Consider the following 23,996-nt stretch of genomic DNA (forward strand, 5'->3'; position numbering starts at 1 on the left):
TGAAACTTACCTGCTCCCTTTAAATTGTCCCTTTAAACACCGCCTTTACAGCAGCTAGTGCCATAAAACGGGAACATGCCTTAACTCTGTGCCCCCCAGTTATTCCAAGCCGATGCAGCTGGGGGACGAGCTTTGCTGCTCCTGTCTCGCCCAACTTGTGTGCGGAAGGTTGGGCGAGCCAGGGGCTTTGTAATTACAGCAAGGGTAAGTTCATCCAGAGTGGCAGTTCACCAGAGATTGCTACTCTGAGGATGTTACCGACCCTTATCTCACCCTTCTGAATGCATCCAACTCGTATCCCAACCAGTAAGCCTCTCAGTTGCTCTATCAGCAGTTGAATTTAATGCACGAACATTGCATCATTTAGTAAGCTTAACGCTGGAAATTTGAAATATAACAGAAAATGCCATAAATACTCCAATTCGGGCAACATCTGTGGAGAGGGGAAAAGAGGTAATGTTTCAGGTAGATGATAACCTTCCTTAATTCATTCTGGTGAAAGGGCTATTGACCTGAAACCTTAACTTTTTTTTTCTCTCAACATATCCTGCCAAACCTGCTGAGTGTTTCCAGTTTTCTCTGTATTAATTGTTTTTATGTTGGTCCAAAAAGGAATTGATTTCTTTGACAAACTCCAATGATGAGTGTTAAGTGACCGGAAATCATTATGGCATCTTCGTAATTAATGTGCATTTTAAAACTTTTCTAACTTTTAAAAACAGCAGATGCACACCACGTGCTGGACTGCTTTGCTGTGGAATGCACTACCATTATGAAACTGAGAAACACAGGCCCAGATGTTGCAGAGTTCAAAACCCCAGTGTGTTGAATTAATTTATTTCACCCAGAGAGACGGTATGTGCAATGTAGATCGTATTCTTTCTGCTCTGGAAAAGAGAGAGGAATAATCAATCACATTTGCCACTTTTGATTATTATCCAATGAAGCTATTGGAAAGTGCATATGCAGATGTCACCCGAAGGTAAGATCAGAATTCTGTGATGGCCACTCTGGCCAATTAATTTGTTAATGCTCATTGTCTGGTCTCAAGGTAGTCACCGTCACTTCTCACTTTCACTATTTCTGAATATCGACAGGTTAGGTTCTCTGACATATGTTGGCTATTTTCAACACAACAAATCAATCATTGATGATTTAATGGATGAGTGGCCGAATGGCCTCCTTCTGCACTGTAAATTCTATGATTCTATGATACAATATTCCAGCTAATAAAACTAATGTTAGTTAACATCCAATTATTTTCTTATATCTTATCCATTATAGTTGATGAACTGATTAGCCCGAAGGACTTGGACCCTGCTAGGCGTTATGTTCCTCCAAAGGAACAGAGAAATATCAGCATGAGGTACTCCAATCAGGTTAGTCTTAAAGACAATTTAGCCATCTTTAAAAAATTAATCCAACTGAAAAGCTAGGAAAGAAAACAAAAGTTAAAATGGTAAGATTTGAAAAAAATGTCAGCTTTCTACAAAGCAGTGTTCTGACCATAACTATACTACTGCTATTATGTTTAATAGTTTGGCAAAATGGCATCTTACCGACACCTGTTAAATTGTACTTAATGTAACTGCGAGAAATATTACTGGGCACTGTTATCTTTGAACTGGCTTGCTATGTAATGCGATGGTCAATTATATCTAGAGTTATTTTATTTTGGATAGCCAGCTTGCGTGAATAAATGTGTTTATGGAATACATATAGTGCTCCTTTGATCATATTGTAACCAAATCCAATAAGTAATAGGATACATAAAATATTCATATAATTGTGACTAAATAATGGACAATCTCTTTGGTGCCACAGTAAATCTAATCTAGCACAGTAGGTTCAAAAGGTCTTGAGAGCGTCGTTCTGGACTGGACATTTTACAATAAAGTAAAAGAAAGTTAGAGTTTACATTACACAATGGCTTTCATAGCCTTGCAGTGTTGCACAGTGCTTGACAGCCCATTAAATACTTTCTGTGGTCACTGTTACAATGTAAGAAACAGAGCAGCCAATTTGTGCACTACAAGTTCCAACAAAGCGGTAAGAAGTTGGAGCCTCAAAGTAATGTCTCCTATGACAGACGATACCTTTAATAATGCAGTGGAAGCTTCTTAAGTACTGCATTAAAGTATTAGGCCAGATTATGTGTTCAAATCTCTAGAATGGGTCTTGAATCCATAACCTTGACTCAGGCAAGAGTTCCATCTCTGAGCTTAAGCTGACAGCTTTCAGAAAGCCCTGTTGTTTAGAACTACTTTTTTGTGGATTTTCAGAACTGATGTTATATGTAATATTGTATTACCTTTTAACTGTGTCCATATATACTATGAACAGGTACAATTTCTAGTTTGGGAAAATCATGTCATTTGATGTGCTAATGATTTTTTGTTCGGGTCATGCTTTCGATAATCTCCCGATTGCAGCAGTACCGGTCAATCTTATAAGCAAGTGTCTTACGTGCTGCCCAATTCCTAGCCATAAAGTACCAGAATCCAGGGCCCACCACTTTTCTGCCCTGTGAACTGCATACCCATATCTTTGACACATGTTCCTATGTGTCCAATCTTTTTGAAAGTAAACCAAAATAAAATGTCCTCAGTTGAGGTCAGTCACAAATTTCAACCTCAGAGCAGGATAAAGACTGCATTTCCAGTGGTTTTGAAACTGTCATAGCAATTAGCTTTTATGTAACCAGGCCCTTCCAGGCAGAAGCTAGAAATACTTGCCACATCTTGCAATTTACCACCCACTGTTGTGTTAGGGAAGTTACTGAAGCTCTCTATTCAACAAGAACAAACTACTTTTCGTTTTTTGTTCTCTTTCCAAAGACCAGCAGGTGGAGTGACAGCAGGTGCCTTTGCTCAGTTTGCAAAATTCCCCAGAGTGCAGATACTATGAACTGTACATAAATCACTTTGCAGGGGTTGGACGTGAGCTCTGCAATACATGTATATATATGTATACCATATATACCGGTAGTGCATTATGTTGGTCGATGCCCGGTATTCTGGCAGCTGTCATCATGACCCAGAAATTATCCATGTTGATCTCCAAGGTCATTTGTAACTTCCCCCACCGAACGTCCCACGTCTTCCACCGGCCAGGCAGCAGCCACAGAGAAAGTACTGCATTGAAGCAGTAGGGACAAGGTATGGTATACATTAGACAGGCACTAAGGGGATGTACATGGGTGTGGAACTAGAGGAGTGGGGAATTGTGGTTGTGATTACTTGTATTGCGTGTGAATTATTTCTTCATGGACAGAAAGAGAATGGACAGAAAGAGAAAGCTGGAAGAGCTGCCTCCTTCCTCTTCCAGGGAAATGAGACAAAGGAAAGACAAACAAAACAGGAAAATAAATGAACAGGAGAGTGCCAGTGGGATGTACAAAGTGAGCCTCAATATGTGTTAATGCTAGTTTAGCTTTTTTTATACTGCAGTAGTAACATTTTGAAGATGGCATTAATATTCCTGCAAACAGATTTCACAATGGAAATTGCATCATTTTTAAATGACCAAAAGGAATGCAGTTCATACATGATCCTCAGTTCTATGAGCTTGCTAATTATCTCTGCAACGTTTGGCAGAAGGTGCTAGTGTTGTGATTCAAAGTACTTGGTTTGCTAAAAATACCGCAGTGCCTGAAGGGATAATGTAGCTTTCAGGTTATACTTACTTAAAATTTTAAAAATCATATACAAGGTGACATTCATGAATAATTTGAAGTCTTAGGAACACGTTGCAGGTTTCTGTAAAGCAGATCATTCTCGCAAAACTCAGCTCAATCAGATGAGGCTATTATAAAGTCAGATCATACTTGTCAGTATGTCAGTGTCAGAGTGCATGTCATGCCTCTGCCGCAATCGGGAATCAATGGGCTGACATGTGACTCCAAAAAAATGACTGGATTGGGTCGGGGTCAGAGATCAAAATACAAAAACCTGAACAGGAATCCAACCTGCTTCGTAGCTGCCTACTTCCAGTTTTAACAAGGGGTTGGCAACCAATCTGCCTGCCAGAAGATGTTGTTTATTTAAATATTAAATTAAGCGACTTGTCTTTAATAGCCATTCTATTTTTAACTCATGATGACGGGGAATCCCAGATCTTGGGAAAAACAGCAGCCGAAAGAATAAACGAAGGGCTGAATCCATGAGGTGGTTTACAGAACTACTTACCACTGCTTGTGGGTCAGGTTCTTGTAGGCCCTACAAATTTCCCAATAAACCGGTCCCCTCAGCCATTCGCCCTCGGCAGCATACTACAATCTGTCTGCCTGACCCCCACTACAGGGGTTCCATCACCTTGAACATCATTCAAACCACCCTGATTGAGGGCCCTGACTATCATCGCCACACCTATCATCCCCAACATCCTCTTCTACACACCCCTGCAACCGTTATTCCCTCTGCAAACCCCCCTCGATTGTAGCCTTGAACAGCAGACTTCCTTGCCCAACAGGCCTCTAACCTTCAATTAGCCTGCCTGTGTTTGGGAACCTGACAGAAAAATGTATAAATGGTGCCCTCTCAATCTTGGCTTGCAAACCCAGTGTTCAATATGCCAGTATTCAAGGAGCTGCTGCTCTGGTACCAGACTGTTTTTCTCAAAAACCAGTCTCTGACAGATGGAACCATGAACAGTGTGCTTCCTGCAGTCATGAAACCTTAACACCAGCAGTGGTGAGTCTGCTGGGGAAGGAGGGAGAGGGGAAGACGGACAAAGCGAGAGAGAGAATGGCTACCGGACATGGGGAACGGAGAGTGGCTACTGGATAGTGGGGGCGGGAGTAGGCAAAACTGGCTACTGTGGGGGGAAGGAAGGTGATACAGTGAATGGTTGCCAGGTGGGATGGCGGTTTTTGGGGGAGGAGGAGAGAGTGAGAGAGTGGTTGGGGGTAGGGGAAAGAGTAGCTGCTTGGCAGGATAATGGGGAGAGAAACTGCTGGCAAGATGGGGCGTGGGGGGGGGGGATTGCAAGATTGGTTGCGGGCAGGGTGGGAAGGAGTGATTGGCAGGCAAGATGATGAGAGCGGCTGCAGACAGTCAGGGTGGAGGTGAATAGTGGCAGCCACGCGTGGCGGGGGGGGGGGGGGGTGCGCTGCTGCTGCTGTGGCAAATGTGGCTGCCTGCTGGAGGAGCCCTGAGGAGGGACACTGGCTGCAGGGCTGGTCGGCGGGAGAGTGTCGCCACATGGAGGGAAGAGTGGCGACCAGGTGGGAGGAGTAGCTTTTGGTGTATGTTTGGGTGTAAGTGAGAGTGTGTGTGAGTGAGAGGGAAAAAGTGTGTGTGAGTAAGACAGAACATGTGTTTGAGAGAGAGAGAGAGTGTATGTGTCTGTGAGTGAGAGCAAGAAAGACCATGGGCTGGATTCTCCACTGTCGGGATTCTCCGTTGCTCCGGCAGCCCGGGGATTTCCCGATGGTATGGGGCGGCCCACAATGGGAAACCCTATTAGCCGGCTGGCGAGACGGAGAATCCTGGGGGGGGCGCCACACCAGGAATCTGGTGCGACGGGACAGAGAATCCCGCCCCACGTCTGTGAGAGAGAGATAGAGAGCGGGTACGTATGAGAGAGAGCGCGAGAGTGAGAGAGAGCGCGAGTGTGAGAGAGCGCGCGAGTGTGAGAGAGAGCGCGAGTGTGAGAGAGAGCGCGAGTGTGAGAGAGAGCGCGAGTGTGAGAGAGCGCGAGTGTGAGAGAGCGCGAGTGTGAGAGAGCGCGAGTGTGAGAGAGCGCGAGTGTGAGAGAGCGCGAGTGTGAGAGAGCGCGAGTGTGAGAGAGCGCGAGTGTGAGAGAGCGCGAGTGTGAGAGAGCGCGAGTGTGAGAGAGCGCGAGTGTGAGAGAGCGCGAGTGTGAGAGAGCGCGAGTGTGAGAGAGCGCGAGTGTGAGAGAGCGCGAGTGTGACAGGGCGCGAGTGTGAGAGGGCGCGAGTGTGAGAGGGCGCGAGTGTGAGAGAGCGCGAGTGTGAGAGAGCGCGAGTGTGAGAGAGCGCGAGTGTGAGAGAGCGCGAGTGTGAGAGAGCGCGAGTGTGAGAGAGCGCGCGAGTGTGAGAGAGCGCGCGAGTGTGAGAGAGCGCGCGAGTGTGAGAGAGCGCGCGAGTGTGAGAGAGAGCGCGAGAGTGAGAGAGAGCGCGAGAGTGAGAGAGAGCGCGAGAGTGAGAGAGAGCGCGAGAGTGAGAGAGCGTGCGGCGCGTGAGAGAGCGCACGCGCGTGAGAAAGAACCTGTGTGCGCGAGAGAGAGAATGTGTGCGCGTGAAAGATTGAATGTCATGGGAGTTGGTTAGATTTTCTCTTGTTGGAGATGGCCACTGTGGGATTGTGTTCTGTGGTGTGGATTGTAAGGGCCCTTTCTGATTATTCCCTTACTTCCCATTTAATTTACTTTGTCGTTATCATTTTTGATCCATGGATCTTTAATGGACATGTACCTTTTAAGTTGAGCAGAGGAGGTGAGGAACTCAAACGTTTCAAAACAGTACAGTACACTGCAATGGAGATTTAGATTTTCAGCAGAAGAGATCGTAGAGATTCAGTTCAATTGGATGGTTGGTTGCCAATGGATTGGCCAAGGACCATGGGCTGGATTCTCCGCTGGCGGGATGCTCTGTTTTGCTGCCAGCCCGGGGGGTTTCCGATGGCGTGGGGCTGCCCCACAATGGGAAACCCCACGCCAACAGAAATGTGGCGCTGCGGGGCAGAGAATCCAGCCCCATATTCTGCCTGGTGACACAGTGATTGGGTTCTGCCAGGTGGGGTGTTTTCAGAGAACCCAGGGAGAACGCTCTGGAATGCTGAGAGGAGGAGCTGTGAGTTGCTCTCTCTCTCTCTCGTTCCAAAGAAGGTTTCCTGCCTACTGTATCTGAGACTGCAGACCAGTCTTGAGATCCTGATGAATCTACAGTGAAAACCATTACAGTCTCAAAACAAGAACACACAATTGAAGGCCAAGACAAAATACTCTATTTGGAAGATGTCCATCTGAAACAGACTTTTATCTTTTACTTTTTGTATTATTCTTTTTTACACCCCTCTTTCCCCTCTGTGTTTGTCTGTCTTGTGTGTGTGTAGAGGGTGAGGCGAGTCAAAGAAGGGGGGATTAGTTAACTTAACTAGTTGTATTTGCTGCCTATTTAATTATAGTTATTATTGTGTTTAAATTTACAAACTTGGTGACTGTGGTTATTGAGGAGCCAAAGGACAAAGACTTGGGTATTTTCTAAGAATGAATAGTTAATTTCAATTGTGTTGTGACTCCGGGTCAAGTGGGACTGGAATTGACCATGCAGTAGCCCACGGTGTTGTAACAGGATGTTGCCACTTAATAACCCAAGCCTAAATGTTCCAGATGTTCTATTCCAGAAAGCTAGGCAGTGAAGGATAGAACTGGAGCCTATTTTTTATCAGGTCAATCAGCTTTCATTTACAAAAATATACTTTACAGCCATGCACTTCCAAATCCAAATTCTCAGATTCAGTTTGCTTCTAAATATAGGAGCACCATCGAAATATGATTAAACACTCCATTAAAATAGTCAACACTGACGATGGTCAGTTAAGAGTGGAACAAGTGAGGATAATTCTACTGAAATTGACAATTGGGAAGAGGCATTGACAGAGAATGATGCAGTCAACCATATCATATCTGTGCAGAAATTGAGAGGAATAGTGAACATGGCCACAGTCACAAAAAATGTGCTTTGCAGCTTTGATTAATGCTATTTTAGTTCTTTAGCAGGGACAGAAATCTGTTTATAAACATTCAACATGGATTTATGGAGGGTAGAAAGCACAGATGAGGGAAGTAGCAAGAGGATTTTCCAGAGGAAATGGGAGGTAGGTTGGGACTGAAGCTATGGTTTTAAGAACAGAGAGGGTCACGGTTCTGTTTCTTGAGAGGCTAGTTTTAGAGCCACAAAGGGAAGTTATAATATCAGCAATTGGGTCAGGGAGCAGGAGATGGGTCTCATGGACATGATGGCATATGGGAATATAGGAAAGAAATGGCAGTGGGGAAAGCCTGAATTTAGGCCTGGCTTACTGCACAAAGGGAGCAGCAGAGGGATTTGAGCTGACAGTCTCAGTCTAAGACACAAGGATTCCATGAGCTTCTTTCACTTGTTGTTGGAGGTGAAATTTGCAAGCATTTTTCCATAGAGACTGGTCTTTTTATTTGCCCTACTATTTTCAGAACTATACCACAGAGACATTCCACATAAGTAATTGCACTATAAAACTTATGTTTTAAATTTCTAATCAACCGACCAATACTAAACCTGGCATTCTTCCTAATAATCGCTTGACTCTTCTATACATCAACAACTTATATGATAAAATGTCCCAAGGTGCTTCATAGGAGCTGCATGAAATGAAATGTGACACCAAACCATGTGAAGAATTGTTAGCTTAGAAGACCAGAAGCTTGCCCTAAGTAGTCAAATTTAAGCAATGTCATCAAGGAGGAACCAAGGTAGAGAAATGCAAGGAGGGAATTATTAGAATTTAGTGCCTAGACAGCTGAAGGTACAGCCACCATGGAACAGTGGAGTGAATAAAATTAGGATGCCCCAGTGGCCATACTTAGATGATTGCAGACACCTCAGAGGTTTTGGGGATTGGAACAGATTAAAGAGATAGGGGTGAGCCCATAAATGGCTACCTGTTCAGAACCTGATTGTCTTGAGCTATTCATAAGGAAAAGGTAGAAAAGACACTTTTCCATTTCTTGGCACTCTTGTGTTCATATTGTCACAAGCTACACTGATGTTGTCTGCGAGGATATCCCAACTTGGAACACTAGTTCGTGGGAGTGTATAGTTTTGTTTTTCGAATGATGTGAGGAGTCAAGTGAGACTAAGCAACCCAGTCATTGTGTAACAATTATTAAAGGCTATTTACTAAATTACAGAAAAGACGAATACGCACAAACAAGACTACACTACTCTTAGACAATTAAATATTTGAACCACTGCACACAGTTTATGTAGGACCTAGCCCTTGTTCGAAAATATATCTATGATCCCTGAACTCCTTAAGAGCTCTTTAACCCCTGTTCCCTAAACAACATCCAGCTTAAATAGATCTATAAATTAAATCCAGTCTAAATCACCACACAATAAAGGGTTGATGATAAAGTCCAGGAAATGTGTTTTCCTAGTTCAGCGAATATATTCAAACTCCCTTTACAAAAGTTTCTCCACTGTATTGGCTCTAAGACGTAAAGTCTGTTAGATGTAAAACTTGACCTCCAGGAAGCTAGCTGGAAACTGGCATGCTCCTGAGGTTGCTAGATGTCAGCTGCGCTCCCTTACTTCTGAGAGTCCTGGCAATTATACCTTTGTTCCCCTTTCCTGAAGGTCATTAATGTAAATAGTGAGCAATTGTGGTACTCTGCTAGTTACATCTTTCCACTCTGAAAAGGACCCTTTTATTCCAATGCTCTTTTATGTGACAGCCAGTTTTCAATCCATGCTAACATACATCCTCCAATTTCATGGGCTTTTACTTTATGCACCAGTCCCTGAGGCGACACCTTGTCAAAACTAAATACACCACAACTACCGATTCCCCTCTACTCTCCCTGTTAAATCCTCAAAGAATTCAAGCAAATTTGTCAAACATGATTTATTTTTCATGTTGACTAGGTTTAATTATATTTGGCTTTCGTAAATGATTGGCTATTTCCTCTTTGATTATTGACTCCAGCGTCTTGCCAATATTAGATGTTAAACTAATTGGCCTATAGTTCCGTGCCTTCTGCCTTTCTCTCTTTTTGAACATGGGAGTTACATTAGCTGTTTTCCAATCTTCCCGCATCCTCCTGGAAATTAGCGAGTTAGGAACATTTTTAACCAATGGGCCCATTAAAACCCGAGCGTGCAGTTCGTAGAGTGCAGGCGACTTGTGCGCCTTTAGCCCCTTGAGTTTCTTTAATACTCTATCCCTTGTGATTGGGATTTTTGTAAGTTCTACCATGTTATTTGAAATCAGCCTATCTGATATCTTAGAGATATTTACAATGTCTTCCAAGGTGAAGACTGATGCTAAGATGTATTTAGCATATATGCCATTTCTTTGTTTGCTGTTAATAAACCATCAGCATCATTCAGTAAAGGTCCCACATTTACCTTAGCCTCCTGCTTCCTATTTATATATCCATAGAAACCCTTACTGTTTATCTTTGTACTGCATGCAAGTTTTCTCTCTAGTTTCATTTTTCCCCTTCTTACGCGTTTTTTAATGTTTTGCTGCTGAGTCCTAAAACTTCCTAGTCCTCTGGTCTACCACTATCCCTGCCATTTTGTATATCCTGCTTTTCAATTGAACATTATCCTTGACCTCCTTTGTTAACCATGGATTTTGTCTCTTTCTTGTGGAAACCCTCTTTTTGATTTGGATAGACTTCTGCTGAGCATTATGGACCAGCTGTTTGAATATCTGCCACTGCACACCTACTGACCTATTACCTTGGCTTGTTTAGCCAGTTCACCTTAGACAACTCATTCCTCATACCATTATAATTGCCCTTATTTAAGTTGAAAACATTGGTTATGGACTTACTGCGTTCACCCTCAAACTATATCTGGAATTCTATCATATGTGGTCACTACCTCCTGGGGGGGATCCTTAACCACAAGATCCCTTATTAATCCTTCTTCATTGCACAGAATTAAATCTAAAATAGCCTGTCCCCAGGTAGGTTTCACAACGTACTGCTCGAAAAAGCAATCCCTAATGCACTTCACAAATTCTTCTTCTACCCTACCCTTGTCGGTTTGGTTTGTCCAATCTATATGCAGAGTAATATCTCCCATGATAATTGCAGTTCCCTTCAAACATGCCGTTAATATTTCCCCATTTATGCTCTGACCTCTTGAGAGGTCACATTTTGGGATCCATAGACTACTCACACCTTTGGGCAGCACAGTAGCATAGTGTTTAGCACAATTGCTTCACAGCTCCAGGGTCCCAGGTTCGATTCCCGGCTTGGGTCACTGTCTGTGCGGAGTCTGCACGTTCTCCCCGTGTGTGCGTGGGTTTCCTCCGGGTGCTCCAGTTTCCTCCCACAGTCCAAAGATGTGCAGGTTAGGTCGATTGGCCATGCTAAATTGCTCTTAGTCCAAAATTGTCTTTAGTGTTGGGTGGGGTTACTGGGTTATGGGGATAGGGTGGGGGTGTGGGCTTGGATAGGGTGCTCTTTCCAAGAGCCGGTACAGACTCGATGGGCCGAATGGCCTCCTTCTGCACTGTACATTCTATGACATTTCTATGAAATTGTCTTCCTTCCCAGTCTATTCATGATTTCAACCCAAACCAATTCTACGTCACTGTCCACTGCCTTTACATCACGACTCAGCAGGGCTCTGAAACCTTCCTAGATTAACAGCTCTACCCCACCTCCTTTCCCCTTCGGCCTGATCATTGGGAACGTTGAGCACCCAATCTTGGTCGCCCTGCAGCCTCATTTCTATAATAGCTAATACATCATACTCGTATATTGCAATTTGTGCTTTCAACTCGCCTTGTGGCAAATGCTTCATGCATTCAGATAAAGAACATTTAGCTTTGATTTTTTTACATTCGGATTTTCTCTGTGTTGCATATTTGTGTTTATGTTCCCCCGCACTATCCTGTACCACCTCTTTTACCCTGATTTTGTTAAACCTTCCGTTCTTGGAATTCTCCCCCTCCTGATTAGGGCTCTGTATGAGTCCTTGGTGCAATATAATGTTCATATAATCTTTCCCTACCTGTTGTTTTCTGTTGACTAATCTGTACTCCTACCTTTAACTTTGACTTCCCAATTTTCCAAGCAATTGAACCCTCGCCCCTACTGTTTAGTTTAAAGCCCTCTCTATTTCCGTAGTTATACAGTCCACAAGAACACTGGTCCCAGCATGGTTCAGATGTAGGCCGTCCCATCAGTACAGCCCCCACTTTGCCCAGTATGATGCCAATACCCCATGAACCAATACTCACTTCTCTCACACCAGTCTTTGAGCCATGTATTCATTCTCTCTAATTTTATGCATCCTTTGTCAATTTGCACATGGCTCAGGTAATAATCCAGAGATTATAATCTTGGGAGGTTCTGTTGTTTAATTTGACTCCTCAAATTGCTGACAACCTCCTTCCTTGTTCTGCCTATGTTGTTGGTTCCTACGTGGACCACGGCAACTGGATCCTTCCCACTGCAAGTTCCTCTCCAGCCAGAGCAGATATCCCGAACCATGGCACCGGGCAGGCAACACAGCCTTCAAGACTCTTGATCTGGGCTACAGAGAACAGTGTCTATTCCCCTGACCATACTATCTGCAACTACGACTACATTTGTCTTTTCGCCACCCACTTGAACAGCTCCCTGAACCACAGTGCCATGGTCTGTTTGTTCATCCTCGCTACAGTCCCCTCTCTCATCCACAGAAAGAGCAAGAACCTTTTACCTGTTGGACAGGGACAAACCCGGTGTTCTATCGCTTGGATCTCTCCACCTGCCTCACTTATAGTCACACCCTCCTGCCCCTGACCATTGACACAATTTAAGGCAGTTAATCTAAGGGGTGTGACTACGTCCTGAAACACTGTATCCAGGTAACTCTGCCCCCTCCCCAATGTGCCACAATGTCTGAAGTTCAGACTCCAGCTCACTAACTCTGAGCCAAAGTTCCTCGAGCAACAGTGTTGCAGCTACAACACATCGCCTGGCCCTGCATCCCTATTTTACTTAATTAGAATTTATTTCATTTAGAATTTCAACTTGTTTTTACTTCTACCACTAATCTTTACTTGCTGCAATTTCGGCTTCCCTCGCTAGCTTCAGTTCCAAAGTTAGAAAGGTAGAAGAGAGGAAGACTCACCTACCATTCACTTCCCTGTGATAACACACAGGCGTATTCACTCTATACTGCAGTGCTACTGCAACGTATGCCCCAGCTCTCCTGCCTCGGCCTGCACCTGCACCCACTGACCCAATCAGCTGCTTCCTCTTGCCCCTGTCACTTTCTGAATCCTGACTTCTCCTCAGGAGCTGTGTTTCTGGATTTAGTGAGGGTTCGCTGTGCTACTGTTTGTGAAGGGTATGCCCGCCGCTCCAATCAGCTGCTGCTCATCAGGATCGCTGTCTCACTCCGGCCTCTGGTGCTCTGTGATTCCTAGCTCTACTACTATGTCTAGGTGCCTCTCAAGATGCACATCTGAGGTGGAGGCTGGCAGCTACCTACCTCTTCCCGTTGCCTTAGATGCCCCTGGCTCTGGGGCCGGAGGGCCCCGGCTCACTTGTCGACAGCACATGCATAGCCGTGATGCCGAGTATATATGAGAGAGAGGTGAAAACTCTTGAGATGCAGATTAAACAAGGAAACCAAAGTATTTTCGAGCGTAAAGGCATTGGAAAAGATAGGAATGGATATAGAATCGTAGAATTTACAGTATGGAAGGAGGCCATTCGACCCATCAAGTCTGCACCAGCTCTTGGAAAGTGCACCCTACTTAAGCCCACACCTCCACCCTACCCCTGTAACCCAGTAACCCCAGCTAACCTTTTTTTTTTGGACAGTAAGGACAATTTAGCATGGCCAATCCACCTAACCTGCACATCTTTGGACTGTGGGAGGAAACCGGAGCACCCGGAGGAAACCCACGCACACACTGAGAGAACGTGCAGACTCTGCACAGACAGTGACCCAAGCCGGGAATCGAACCTCAGGCCCTGGAGCTGTGAAGCAACAGTGCTAACCACTGTGCTACTGTGCTGCCAGAGATGGAAGGATATAAAGCAGTGGGGTTGATGCAAGTGCGGCTGAGTCAGTGCACAGTTACAGGAGACAATTATTTGGGAGCTGAGGAATGCATCATTTCACCTATTATGACTCAGCAGTGGGAGATGGGGTGGGAGGGGGGGAACAAACTGTGAGGTTGCTGGAAACTAGTCAGTTGAATGGCCAGTGAATGCTCAGTGTAAGAGGCAATGCGCCTGGAATAAGGGGTTATCAGGGCCAAAGATCCAGGTTTTGGAGCTCAAGTTGTGCTGGAGATGCTGTGGTGCATCCATGAGGCTGAGAGCTATGTGGATATCACATTCAAAAAGGTGGTCACAGTGCAGCTTAAGGGCCAAGACGTAGAGTGGGAATAAATCAGCACCAGTCAGTCCAAGAGAGCTAGGCAGAGAGTGCAGGAATTTTCTCAGGTTTCATTCAGAAATCGTTTTTCCATTTTGGAAGTTGGTGAGGGCGCTGGTTCCTCAGAGCAGTGCAGTCACCATAGACTATCATAGAATTTGCAGTGCAGAAGGAGGCCATTCGGCTCATCGAGTCTGCACCGGCTCTTGGAAAGAGCACCCTACCCAAGGTCAACACCTCCACCCTATCCCCATAACCCATAAACCCCACCCAACACTAAGGGCAATTTTGAACACTAAGGGCAATTTATCATGGCCAATCCACCTAACCTGCACATCTTTGGACTGTGGGAGGAAACCGGAGCACCCGGAGGAAACCCACGCACACACGGGGAGGATGGGCAGGCTCCACACAGACAGTGACCCAAGCCAGAATCGAACCTGGGACCCTGGAGCTGTGAAGCAATTGTGCTATCCACAATGCTACCGTGTGGCACCACAAGCGCCTCATCTATACAGGAGGGGAGGAAGAAGGAGGGAAAGACCAATAGTGATAGGGGAGTCATTAGTTAGGGAAGCAGACATTTCTGTGAGGTAGACCTGACTCCAGGATGGTATGCTGCATTCCTGCTGTCAAAGCCAAGAATGCCGCAGAGCGGCTGCTGGACGTTTCTGTTGGGGGATGGTGAATAGTCAGAGGTCGTGGTCCACACTGGTACCAAAGACTTAGGTAGGAAGGGAGATGGGTCCCGCAATCAGTTTTTAGGAAGATAGGTACAAAATCTCCAGATTACTCCCAGTGCCACGTAAAGGTGAATACAGAGATAGGAGGATAAGGCAGATAAATGCATGGTTGGAAAGATAGTGCAGGAGGGAGGGTTTAAGATTCCTGGGACACTGGGACTGGCTCTCGAGACGATGACACCTCTGCAAGGACAGATTGCACCTGAAAGGAGCTGGGGCTGAGTTCCTTTCGGGGCATTTTCTGGTGACGTTTGGAGGGTTTTAAACTAACTCAGCAGTGCTGTGGGAACCAAGAGGAAATATTAGAGAGGAATACCAGGAAATACCAAATACTGGGAGGTACAGACAGCACTGGTATAGAGAATACTAAGTTAATATGGGAAGTCGAAGTAATGGAAAAAATAATGATGTCGAAATCAGGGATACTATGCATATGTGTGAATGCATGGAGTATGGTAAATTAGATTGGGGAGTTACAAATGCAGATTGCGGTGTGGCAATATGATGTGACAATAACCGAAAAGATCCAGACACAGTCTAGTTATATTATCCTAAAAGGGAAAAGTAGGGCAAACAAATCATAGAATTCAGTGCAGAAGGAGCCATTCGGCCCATCGAGTCTGCACCGGCCCTTGGAAAGAGCACCCTACTAAGCCCATGCCTCGATCCTATCCCCGTCACCCAGTAACCTCACCTAACCTTTTGGACAGTAAGGGCAACTTAGCGTGGCCAGTCCAGCTAATCTGCACATCTTTGGACTGTGGAAGAAAAACGGAGCACCCGGAGGAAACCCACGCACACACTGGGATAAAGTGCCAACTCCTCACAGAATGTCACCCGAGGCCAGAATTGAACCCGGGACCCTAGAACTGTGAGGCAGCAGTGCCAACCACTGGGCCAGCCCCAAGAGCACCCCAGATGAAAAAGGAAATAGAAAATAAGGTAAGGAAGAGAAAACATGCTTATGGCAGGTGTCAGGTAGAAAATACATCTAAGAACCAAGAGGAATACAGAAGGTTCAGAGGGGAAGTGAGAAAGCACATTAGGAAAGTGAAGAGGGTTATGAGAAAAACCTGACAGACAGCGTAAAGGGGAATCCTAAAATCTAGAGGCATTTAGAGAGTAAAAGGGTGGTAAAAGGAGGGGTAGGGTCCGAAAAGATGACATGGAAGCAGAGGGCACGGCTGAGATATTAAATGAACATTTTGCATCGGTCCTCACCAAGAAGGTAGATGCTACACAGACCATGGTGACAGATGAGGAAGCTCTCTCCGCAGAAGGGTTCAAAATTGATGAGGGGTGTGTGTTGAATAGACGGTTAGTATTGAAAGTTGACAGGGCACCTGGATCGGATGAGATGCATCCAAAGATATTGAAGGAAGTGAGACTGGAAATTGTAGGGGCACTGGCTGTAATCTTCCAATCACCTCTAGACTCGGGAGGTCCCAGAGGACTGGAGAATTGCAAACATAGTGCCTTTGTTCAAAAAAGATTGTAAGAATAGTCCCAGCAGTTACAGGCCAGTTAGTTTAACATTAGAAGTGGGCAAACCTTTAGAAAAAAATATTCGGGATCGAATTAGTAGTCACATGGAGAAAGGTGGATTGATTAGTAAAAGCCAACATGGATTTCTAAATATCTATAACAAGCTTGCTGGAAATTTTGAGCATGTAACAGAAAGTGTAGATGAGGGTAATGCTATTGGTGTGGTGTGCAAATGTGTTCAATACAGTGCATTCAACAGACTTGAGAGAAAAGTTATAGCTCATGGAATAAAAGGAACAGTAGCATTGTGGATATAAAATTGGCTGAATAATGGGGAACAGAGAGTAATGATGAATGGATATTTTTCAGCCTGAAAGAAGGTTTGCATTAGTGTTCCTAAGGGGTCAGTATTGGGACTCTTGTTTTTCCTGATATATATTAATTGTTTTGATCTTGGTGCACAGGGAACAATTTCAAAGTTTGTGGATGATGCAAAATAGAATGTTTTGCAAATTGTGAGGAAGACACTGTCGAACTTCCGAAGGACATAGGCAAGTTGGTGGAGTGGGCAGATAGGTGGCAGATAAAGTTCAATTCGGAGACGTGTGAGGTGATGCATTTCGGTCGGAAGAACATGGCGAGACAATATAAAATAAGGGGTAAAATTCTTAATGGGGTGGCACGGTGGCGTAGGGGTTAGCACTGCTGTCTCACAGCGCTGAGGACCCGAATTTGACCCCGGTCCTGGGTCACTGTCCATGTGGAGTTTGCACATTCTCCGTGACTGCGTGGGTCTCACCTCCATAACCCAAATATGTGCAGGCTAGATGGATTGACCATGCTAAATTGCCCCTTAATTGGGAAAAAAAAAATTGGGTACTCTAAATCTATTTTGTTTCTAATTCTTAAAGGGGTGCAAGAGCAGACGGGCCTGGGTGTATGTAGATCGTTGAAGGTTGAAGGACAGGTAGAGAGAGCAGTGAATAAAACATATAGTATTCTGGATGTTATTAATAGGGGCACTGAATACAAGAGTAAAGCAGTTATGCTGAACTTATACAAGACATTGGTTAGACCTCAGCTGGAATATTGTGGACAGTTTTGGAGAGTCACACTACAGGAAGGTTGTGAATATTTTGGAGAGAGTGCAGAAGAGGTTTACAAGAATTGTTCCAGGGATGAGAAACTTCAGTTATGAGGATAGATGGAGAGATTGGGACTGTTCTCCATGGAGTGAGAAGGCTGAGAGGAGATTTAATACAGATGTTCAAAATCATGAGTGGGCTCGACAGAGTAGAGAGGGAAAAATGATTCCTGCTCGTAAAAGGATCAAGAACGAAAGAGCGCGGATTTAAAATACTTTAAAAGAATGTGATGTCAGAAAATTCTTTTTCACATAGCAAGCAACTTGAGTTTGGAATGCACTGCTTGGAAGTGTGGTGGAGGCAGTTTCAATCAAGGCTTTCAAGAGGCCATTAGATGATTATTTGAATAGAAACAATGTACAAGGGTATGGGGAAAAGACAGGGAAATGGCACTAAGTCATAGTGCTCACTTAAAGAGCTGGTGCAGAAATGAAGGGCCGAATGGCCTCTTTCTGCATGGTATCAATACTGTGATGATAAGTACTCAGATGCGAGTTAAGAATAACTGAAAGGAAAGCAAATAAGACACATTAGGTGATATGAAATAAGGGAAAGAACAGGTGATCTGGGAAAGAAATGTATTTAAATTGTTAGATTGATGTTTTGAACTGCGTTTTGGTCAATTACATTAGTAAAGTGATCAGTAACGAAGTAAAATAGGTGATTTTGTACCACTAAACCTTACTCAAATTCCTGTTCCCAAGGCATTATTTGATTGTTTATAAATTAATCAGCAAATAGGCTGCTGGAAACGAAGACAGTTTCTCAGTAATGTCGGGATAGTTTCTGATGGTTCTCAGAATAGGAAGCTGTTTGAAAAACCGTGGACTATATAGTATGGTACAATCCATCTTTATAAATAAATCTTCTTCAGCTGAGCTAAATTGCGTCTTTATTTTAACAGAATTTGTATCTTTGATGTGTTCAGCCACATCTTGTAAGGTGGTCCTTCTTCAATATGGAGCCATGTAATATGACTTTAACTCTGAGCAGCACGGTAGCATTGTGGATAGCACAATTGCTTCACAGCTCCAGGGTCCCAGGGTCGATTCCCGGCTTGGGTCACTGTCTGTGCGGAGTCTGCACATTCTCCCCGTGTGTGCGTGGGTTTACTCCGGGTGCTCCGGTTTCCTCCCACAGTTCAAAGATGTGTGGGTTAGGCGGATTGGCCATGCTAAATTGCCCATAATGTCCAAAATTTCCTTTGGTGTTGGGTGGGGTTACTGGGTTATGGGGATAGGGTGGAGGTGTGGACCTTGGGTGGGGTGTTCTTTCCAAGAGCCGGTGCAGACTCGATGGGCCGAATAGCCTCCTTCTGCACTGTAAATGCTATGAAAATAACTCAATCTTTTGCCATATCCAAGAGGGAAAGCAATGATACAATCTCAATCTTAAAAATATTTTCTGAGCTTTATTTTATTGAATGTGGCAATGAGAAAAGCAACATACCACAGAAATGGGATTCTGAAAATGCTTTTAAAAAAAAATAATTTTCTGAGAAGTATATGCACATTTTCAATAAAAGAATTATACATTGCATTGTTAGATAAATGTTTAAAAGGGGGCCAGTAATGACAATGGATGAATTACAAGGACCAATGACAAAACTGAACATAGAAGAATCCACACTGAGACATGCAATGTCTAAACCAGGAAGTGTAAACTAGAATATTTTGTTCACTATGAAATCATTTACAGAAAAATAGAGTGTCTAAGAGAAATAGGAATAAGAGAGAGAAACAGAAAGGAAAAGTGAAATAAGTTTTTTAAAAATGTTTTAAAAATTTATTATAATAATAAGAATGAAATTTTGAAGGAATGAGACTCCACAGCTGTAAAATTAAATGTTCAGTGCCAGTGAGATAGTTTGACAATGCTAATGAGGTGGCTTGCCAGTAATTAAGACTCATCACGCGTTTAAAAATTCACTTTCACGGGAAACAAATTTCGATATCTGCAGGTGCGGGACTTTCTCTGTAGACAGGTACCAACCTTCCCACTCCTGCCGCTAAGGGGGATTCAGGACAGGGTAGTTTCCAGAGGATGGATAGGTGAGGGGAGCGTTTCAGACATTTATAAGGAACTTATGGGATCAGAGGAGACGCAGACTGAGGAGCTGAAGCGAAAGTGGGAGGAGGAGCTGGGGGGAGAGATAGAGGAGGGCCTTTGGGCGGACGCGTTGAGTAGAGTCAACGCTACCACAACTTGTGCCAGACCCAGCCTGATTCAATTCAAGGTCGTTCACCGGGCTCACATGACAGTGGCCCAGATGAGCAGATTCTTTGGGATGGAAGACAGATGCGTAAAATGTATGGGAGGACCAGCGAACCATGTCCACATGTTCTGGGCATGTCCAAAGCTAAGGGGATTTTGGCAGGGGTTTGCTGATGTCATGTCCAAGGTACTAAAAACATGGGTGGCATTGAGTCCAGAGGTGGCGATTTTCGGGGTGTCGCAGGATCCGGGAATCTAGGAGGAGAAAGAGGCAGACGTTCTGGCCTTTGCTTCCCTCTTCCCTGGTAGCCCGGAAGTGGATATTACTAGCATGGAGGGACTCAAAGCCCCCTAAGTCGGAAACCCGGCTATCGTACGTGGCTAGCTTTCTCTGTCTGGAGAAAATTAAGTTCGCCTTGAGAGGGTCACTGTTAGGGTTCGCCCGGACGACTTCATTCAACGACTTCTTTGCGGAGAATTAATCGTCAGCAGAGTGGGGGGGGGGGGTTAGGTTAGCGTAGATTAGGGGGTCAATTAATGATGTGACCTGTTGGGGAGGGAGGTGGTATTTGCACTATGTTTATATTTTCATGTACATTGTTTATATTGCTTCTGTTACAATGCCAAAACAAATACCTCCAATAAAATGTTTATTTAAAAAAAAAAATTCACTTTCACCTGAAAGAACCAGCCCTAACTGTTTTGGAATGTTTAGTGGGAATTCAGTGAGCAAGTAGTCCAAATTCACTCTTTTACATGGATTTTAATGCCAAATCTATCAGTGATATACTGGTATAGTGCAGTTCGTGGAGAAACAGTACACATTGAACAGCAGTATTCAGATTTCTTTATTTAACAGCACATGCGCAGATGTAGGAATTTGCAATCATATTTACTCCATAATATCGGTAGGTGCTGATAGCTTATCTATTGTTTGTAATGCACAATCCAGATCATTGAGTGTAACTGTAGAAAGCAGTTGTATTTAGTCGGCGCACAGGATCGATTCCTGGGCAGACAAGGATAAGACATTAAGTGAAGGAGAAAAAGGTTGTGATGAATTGTGTGTACGTTCATAAATTAATTATTGAGCTCAAATGGTGCATGTGATGAAAAGTCAAGGAATAGCCAACAAAATATGGCTAGTGACTTGACCAGGATCCTTATAAGACTGTGTCTCGGTTTTCAATAGTATGGGAGGTAGTGTGGCCATAGGTTAATGAGTCAAATGACTTGTGGTTGCTCAGAGTAGGCTTTTCCACTGCCTCTAGAATATTTTGAATAAAATCAAGTTATTATGGCAATAAATTGAATTATGTGCATTAATGTATAAATTCATAGCTGATGTATTGCACCACTGTACTTTACCTTGATTAAAGACTGTAACAGAAGGAAATTGACTTTATACATAATTGGAAAAAGAAATCTGCATATAACCAGATAGGAGCTTAGCTTTTGGTCCAGACTCCAAAACTGCAATTATGATTCATTTAAATTAAGTTACCAAAAAAACAAAATGCTGGAAATATAAAGCATCTGTCATGACAAAGGGAGATGTGTGTTGGAGAGTGTTTAAGATGGAGAAACTAGAATTGGTCTATGGGCTTGATGAGGCAAGTGTGCTTTTGATGACTACTGGTTGATAACCTATTGCATTACACAAGGGGGGATTTTCTGCGCACCCTTGTGTCGTCGTTCTCCGCGATGGGAGGCAGCCCACTGTTGGCCCGCAGCAGGATCTTCTTGTCCCACCGCTTTCAATGAGATTTCCCATTGAATCCACCCCCCTGCTGTTGGGAACCCTGTGGAAGAGGCTCGCTGGCAGTGGGACTGGAAGATCCCGCTAGTTAGAATGGCCAGAAACGCCCTCCCCCGAGGGAGTTAGGACCAATGCATTATTCTGTGAAATCGTTTAAAACAATAGCGGATATACGGACCCAGGTGGAGGAGGCGCCGGGAAAGGGGAAGAGATGAAAAACCGAAAATGGAAAAGACAGACGTAGGAAAAGAGACCGGGAAGAACAACGAAGTGGTATGGGCAAAGATGGTGCAGAAACAGTATACCACCTCATTAAGAATAGAGGGCTGGGCAGTAAACACAAGGAGCGATTACAGTGCAATATTTTTGTTTATGTCTGTCCCTGATTTGGATGTTTGGGGGGGGGGGTGCGTGGGGGCTGGGTGGATTCAGTGCCCTTCCCTTCTCCTGAATTTTCTTCTAATTTTGGGTAGTCTTGTGACATAATGCGATGCTTTTCCCTTCTTCATTTCATAGATTTCTTTTAGCGTTGTTTGGGGTCCTATTCTATGTGTGATGAATGTAGGAATTTCAGGTATATTGAATTATATGTATTTGGTGCAGTAAGGGTTAAAAGCCTGGGTTAGTATGTGTATGACTGCTGCATAGTGTTTTTTAAAATTCCTAGTTTGAAAGACAGCTAAGCTTTTTTGAACCAGCGGTGCAATTAAAGCATCGTAAAAGTTTGGGCTAATGGACATTTATTTGTGTGAAAGGGGTTTCCTGGGTAGTAGATAGTTGGAGACATTGTACTCAGCTTAGTGAGATGTTGTGAATGGGAGGAGCAGAGGTTGAAGCAGTCAGGTGTTGATGTTTTCAGTTTTAGTTATTGGCTGGAAGGTGAACTGAGAAGGCTTCTGAAGAATAGAGCCAGAGATTCTGCATTATTCTGACAGGGTGTTGGATCTCTTCATTTCAAGCTGTCTCAAAAGATCTCTCTTTCTCAAATGGAGCGTCCAAGACATCTCTTTTCAATAATTATTCCTGAGAGTGCTATTTAGAAGTGGATTGTGACTTGAAATGGTTTTGGTGTTGTAAGTGGAAATAAAGATAGCAGTTAAGGGTTATTGTGTGACTATATTGATTAGCATTATTTAAAGGTTAATTTAAAGGTTATTTTCTTGTGTGATGTTTTAAGATATTTTAATACTGTGTTGGTAAGGCTTCCGCTGGCGATCATGGAGTGAGCAGCCGCACATTTGGTGGCTCCTGCTCAAGACAGTATTTTTTGGTCTTTTCCCCACCAGACGGGCGAAGTATTTGATGGCAAGTGTGCAGGTGTGTCTGTGAAAGGTTTTACTCCTCTGGTGTGGCTAGTGGATGGATCCACGGACTAGGAGTGGGGCAAGCAGAAAAGAGCTGCTGGAACAGGAGAGTCTTTGTGGTGCACCACAGGATAAGTCAGCGGAGGGCAAGAGAGCTGCCCTGCCTACCCAGTAGTCAATGTAGCAGCTAATAGAGTTCTTAAAAGCAAAGTTCTGTCAGCAGAGGAAGGAAGCCCTGGAAGATCGAGCCAAGGTGGTGGAACTGATTAAAGTCAGGGATCGAGAAAGTGGAACCGAGGCTGAAGTCTCGGAGCCAAGCGACCCAGAAAGTGGAGGAAGCGGTGGGGGAGCACGAGGAGCAGTTGGTCGTTTTGGTGGCCGGGGTGAGGGGTGATGCGGGAGACCCAAAAGATGCTGAAGGAGAACGTGGAGGATCTGGAGAATCGCTCCAGAAGACAAAACCAGATGATCGTGGGGATGCCCGAAAGCATCAATCATTCAGAGGCCTACGTGTATGTGGCTAAGGTGCTGGAGAAGTTGATGGGGGAGGGAGTCTTTGACCCTGGAGGTCGACCAAGCGCACAGGGCGCTGATGAGAAGGCCGCAGGCGAGCAAGCCACCAAGGGCAATGGTGGTGTGGTTGCACCGCTTTCTGGATAAGGAGATGATTCTCCAATTGGCGAGGCAGACTAGGAAGTGCACCTGGGAAGGGAACGAGCTGCGGGTGTACCAGAACCTGGGAGCAGAACTGGCAAAGAGGCGGGCAGGGTTTAACTGGGTCAAGGCTGCCTCTTTAAAAAGGGGTTGAAGTTCGGAATGCTGTACCTGGCCTGCCTCTGAATGACTTTCCAGAAGCGCGAGTACTATTTTGGCATGCCAGTGGAGGTGATGGAGTTCATGAGGGACAATGGACTGGGAGGAGAGTGAAGACATTGAGCTTTAGAGGAATTTGCGTGTGTGTGTTTGTTTTTTGAAGTTTATTTTCTTTGACGAGTTTTTGAGGGTGGGGTGTCTGGAGGGCAGGCTTTTCATGGGGGAACGTCGATAGTGAGTGACATTTTGTTGCTCTTTAGGGGGGTATGGGCATGGGTGGGAGGGGAATTGAGGATGGCAGGAATGTTGGAGGCCTTGGGCGGGGGCCACCATGCTAGGTGGGCGGGCTAGTTAACGGGAGTGAAGTGGGGTGTTGTCAGGAGGTAGGCACTGGGGAATGGAATGGGTTTC

The 23,996-nt window shown here is 44.5% G+C and overlaps 1 protein-coding gene across 3 annotated transcripts in view; it reads left to right on the top strand.

Moving 5' to 3' along the window:
- The window catches only part of phkb (phosphorylase kinase, beta), a 447,849-nt gene that overhangs the window by 266,907 nt on the left and 156,946 nt on the right, over positions 1–23,996 (top strand). For all 3 annotated transcript variants that reach the window (XM_072518193.1, XM_072518192.1, XM_072518194.1), the window contains one exon: positions 1,285–1,379. In XM_072518193.1, coding sequence (XP_072374294.1) covers positions 1,285–1,379 — 95 coding nt within the window. The remainder of the gene's footprint in view (positions 1–1,284; positions 1,380–23,996) is intronic.

The sequence above is a fragment of the Scyliorhinus torazame genome, chromosome 10 (assembly GCF_047496885.1).
Source record: "Scyliorhinus torazame isolate Kashiwa2021f chromosome 10, sScyTor2.1, whole genome shotgun sequence".
NCBI classification, from domain to species: Eukaryota; Metazoa; Chordata; class Chondrichthyes; order Carcharhiniformes; family Scyliorhinidae; genus Scyliorhinus; species Scyliorhinus torazame.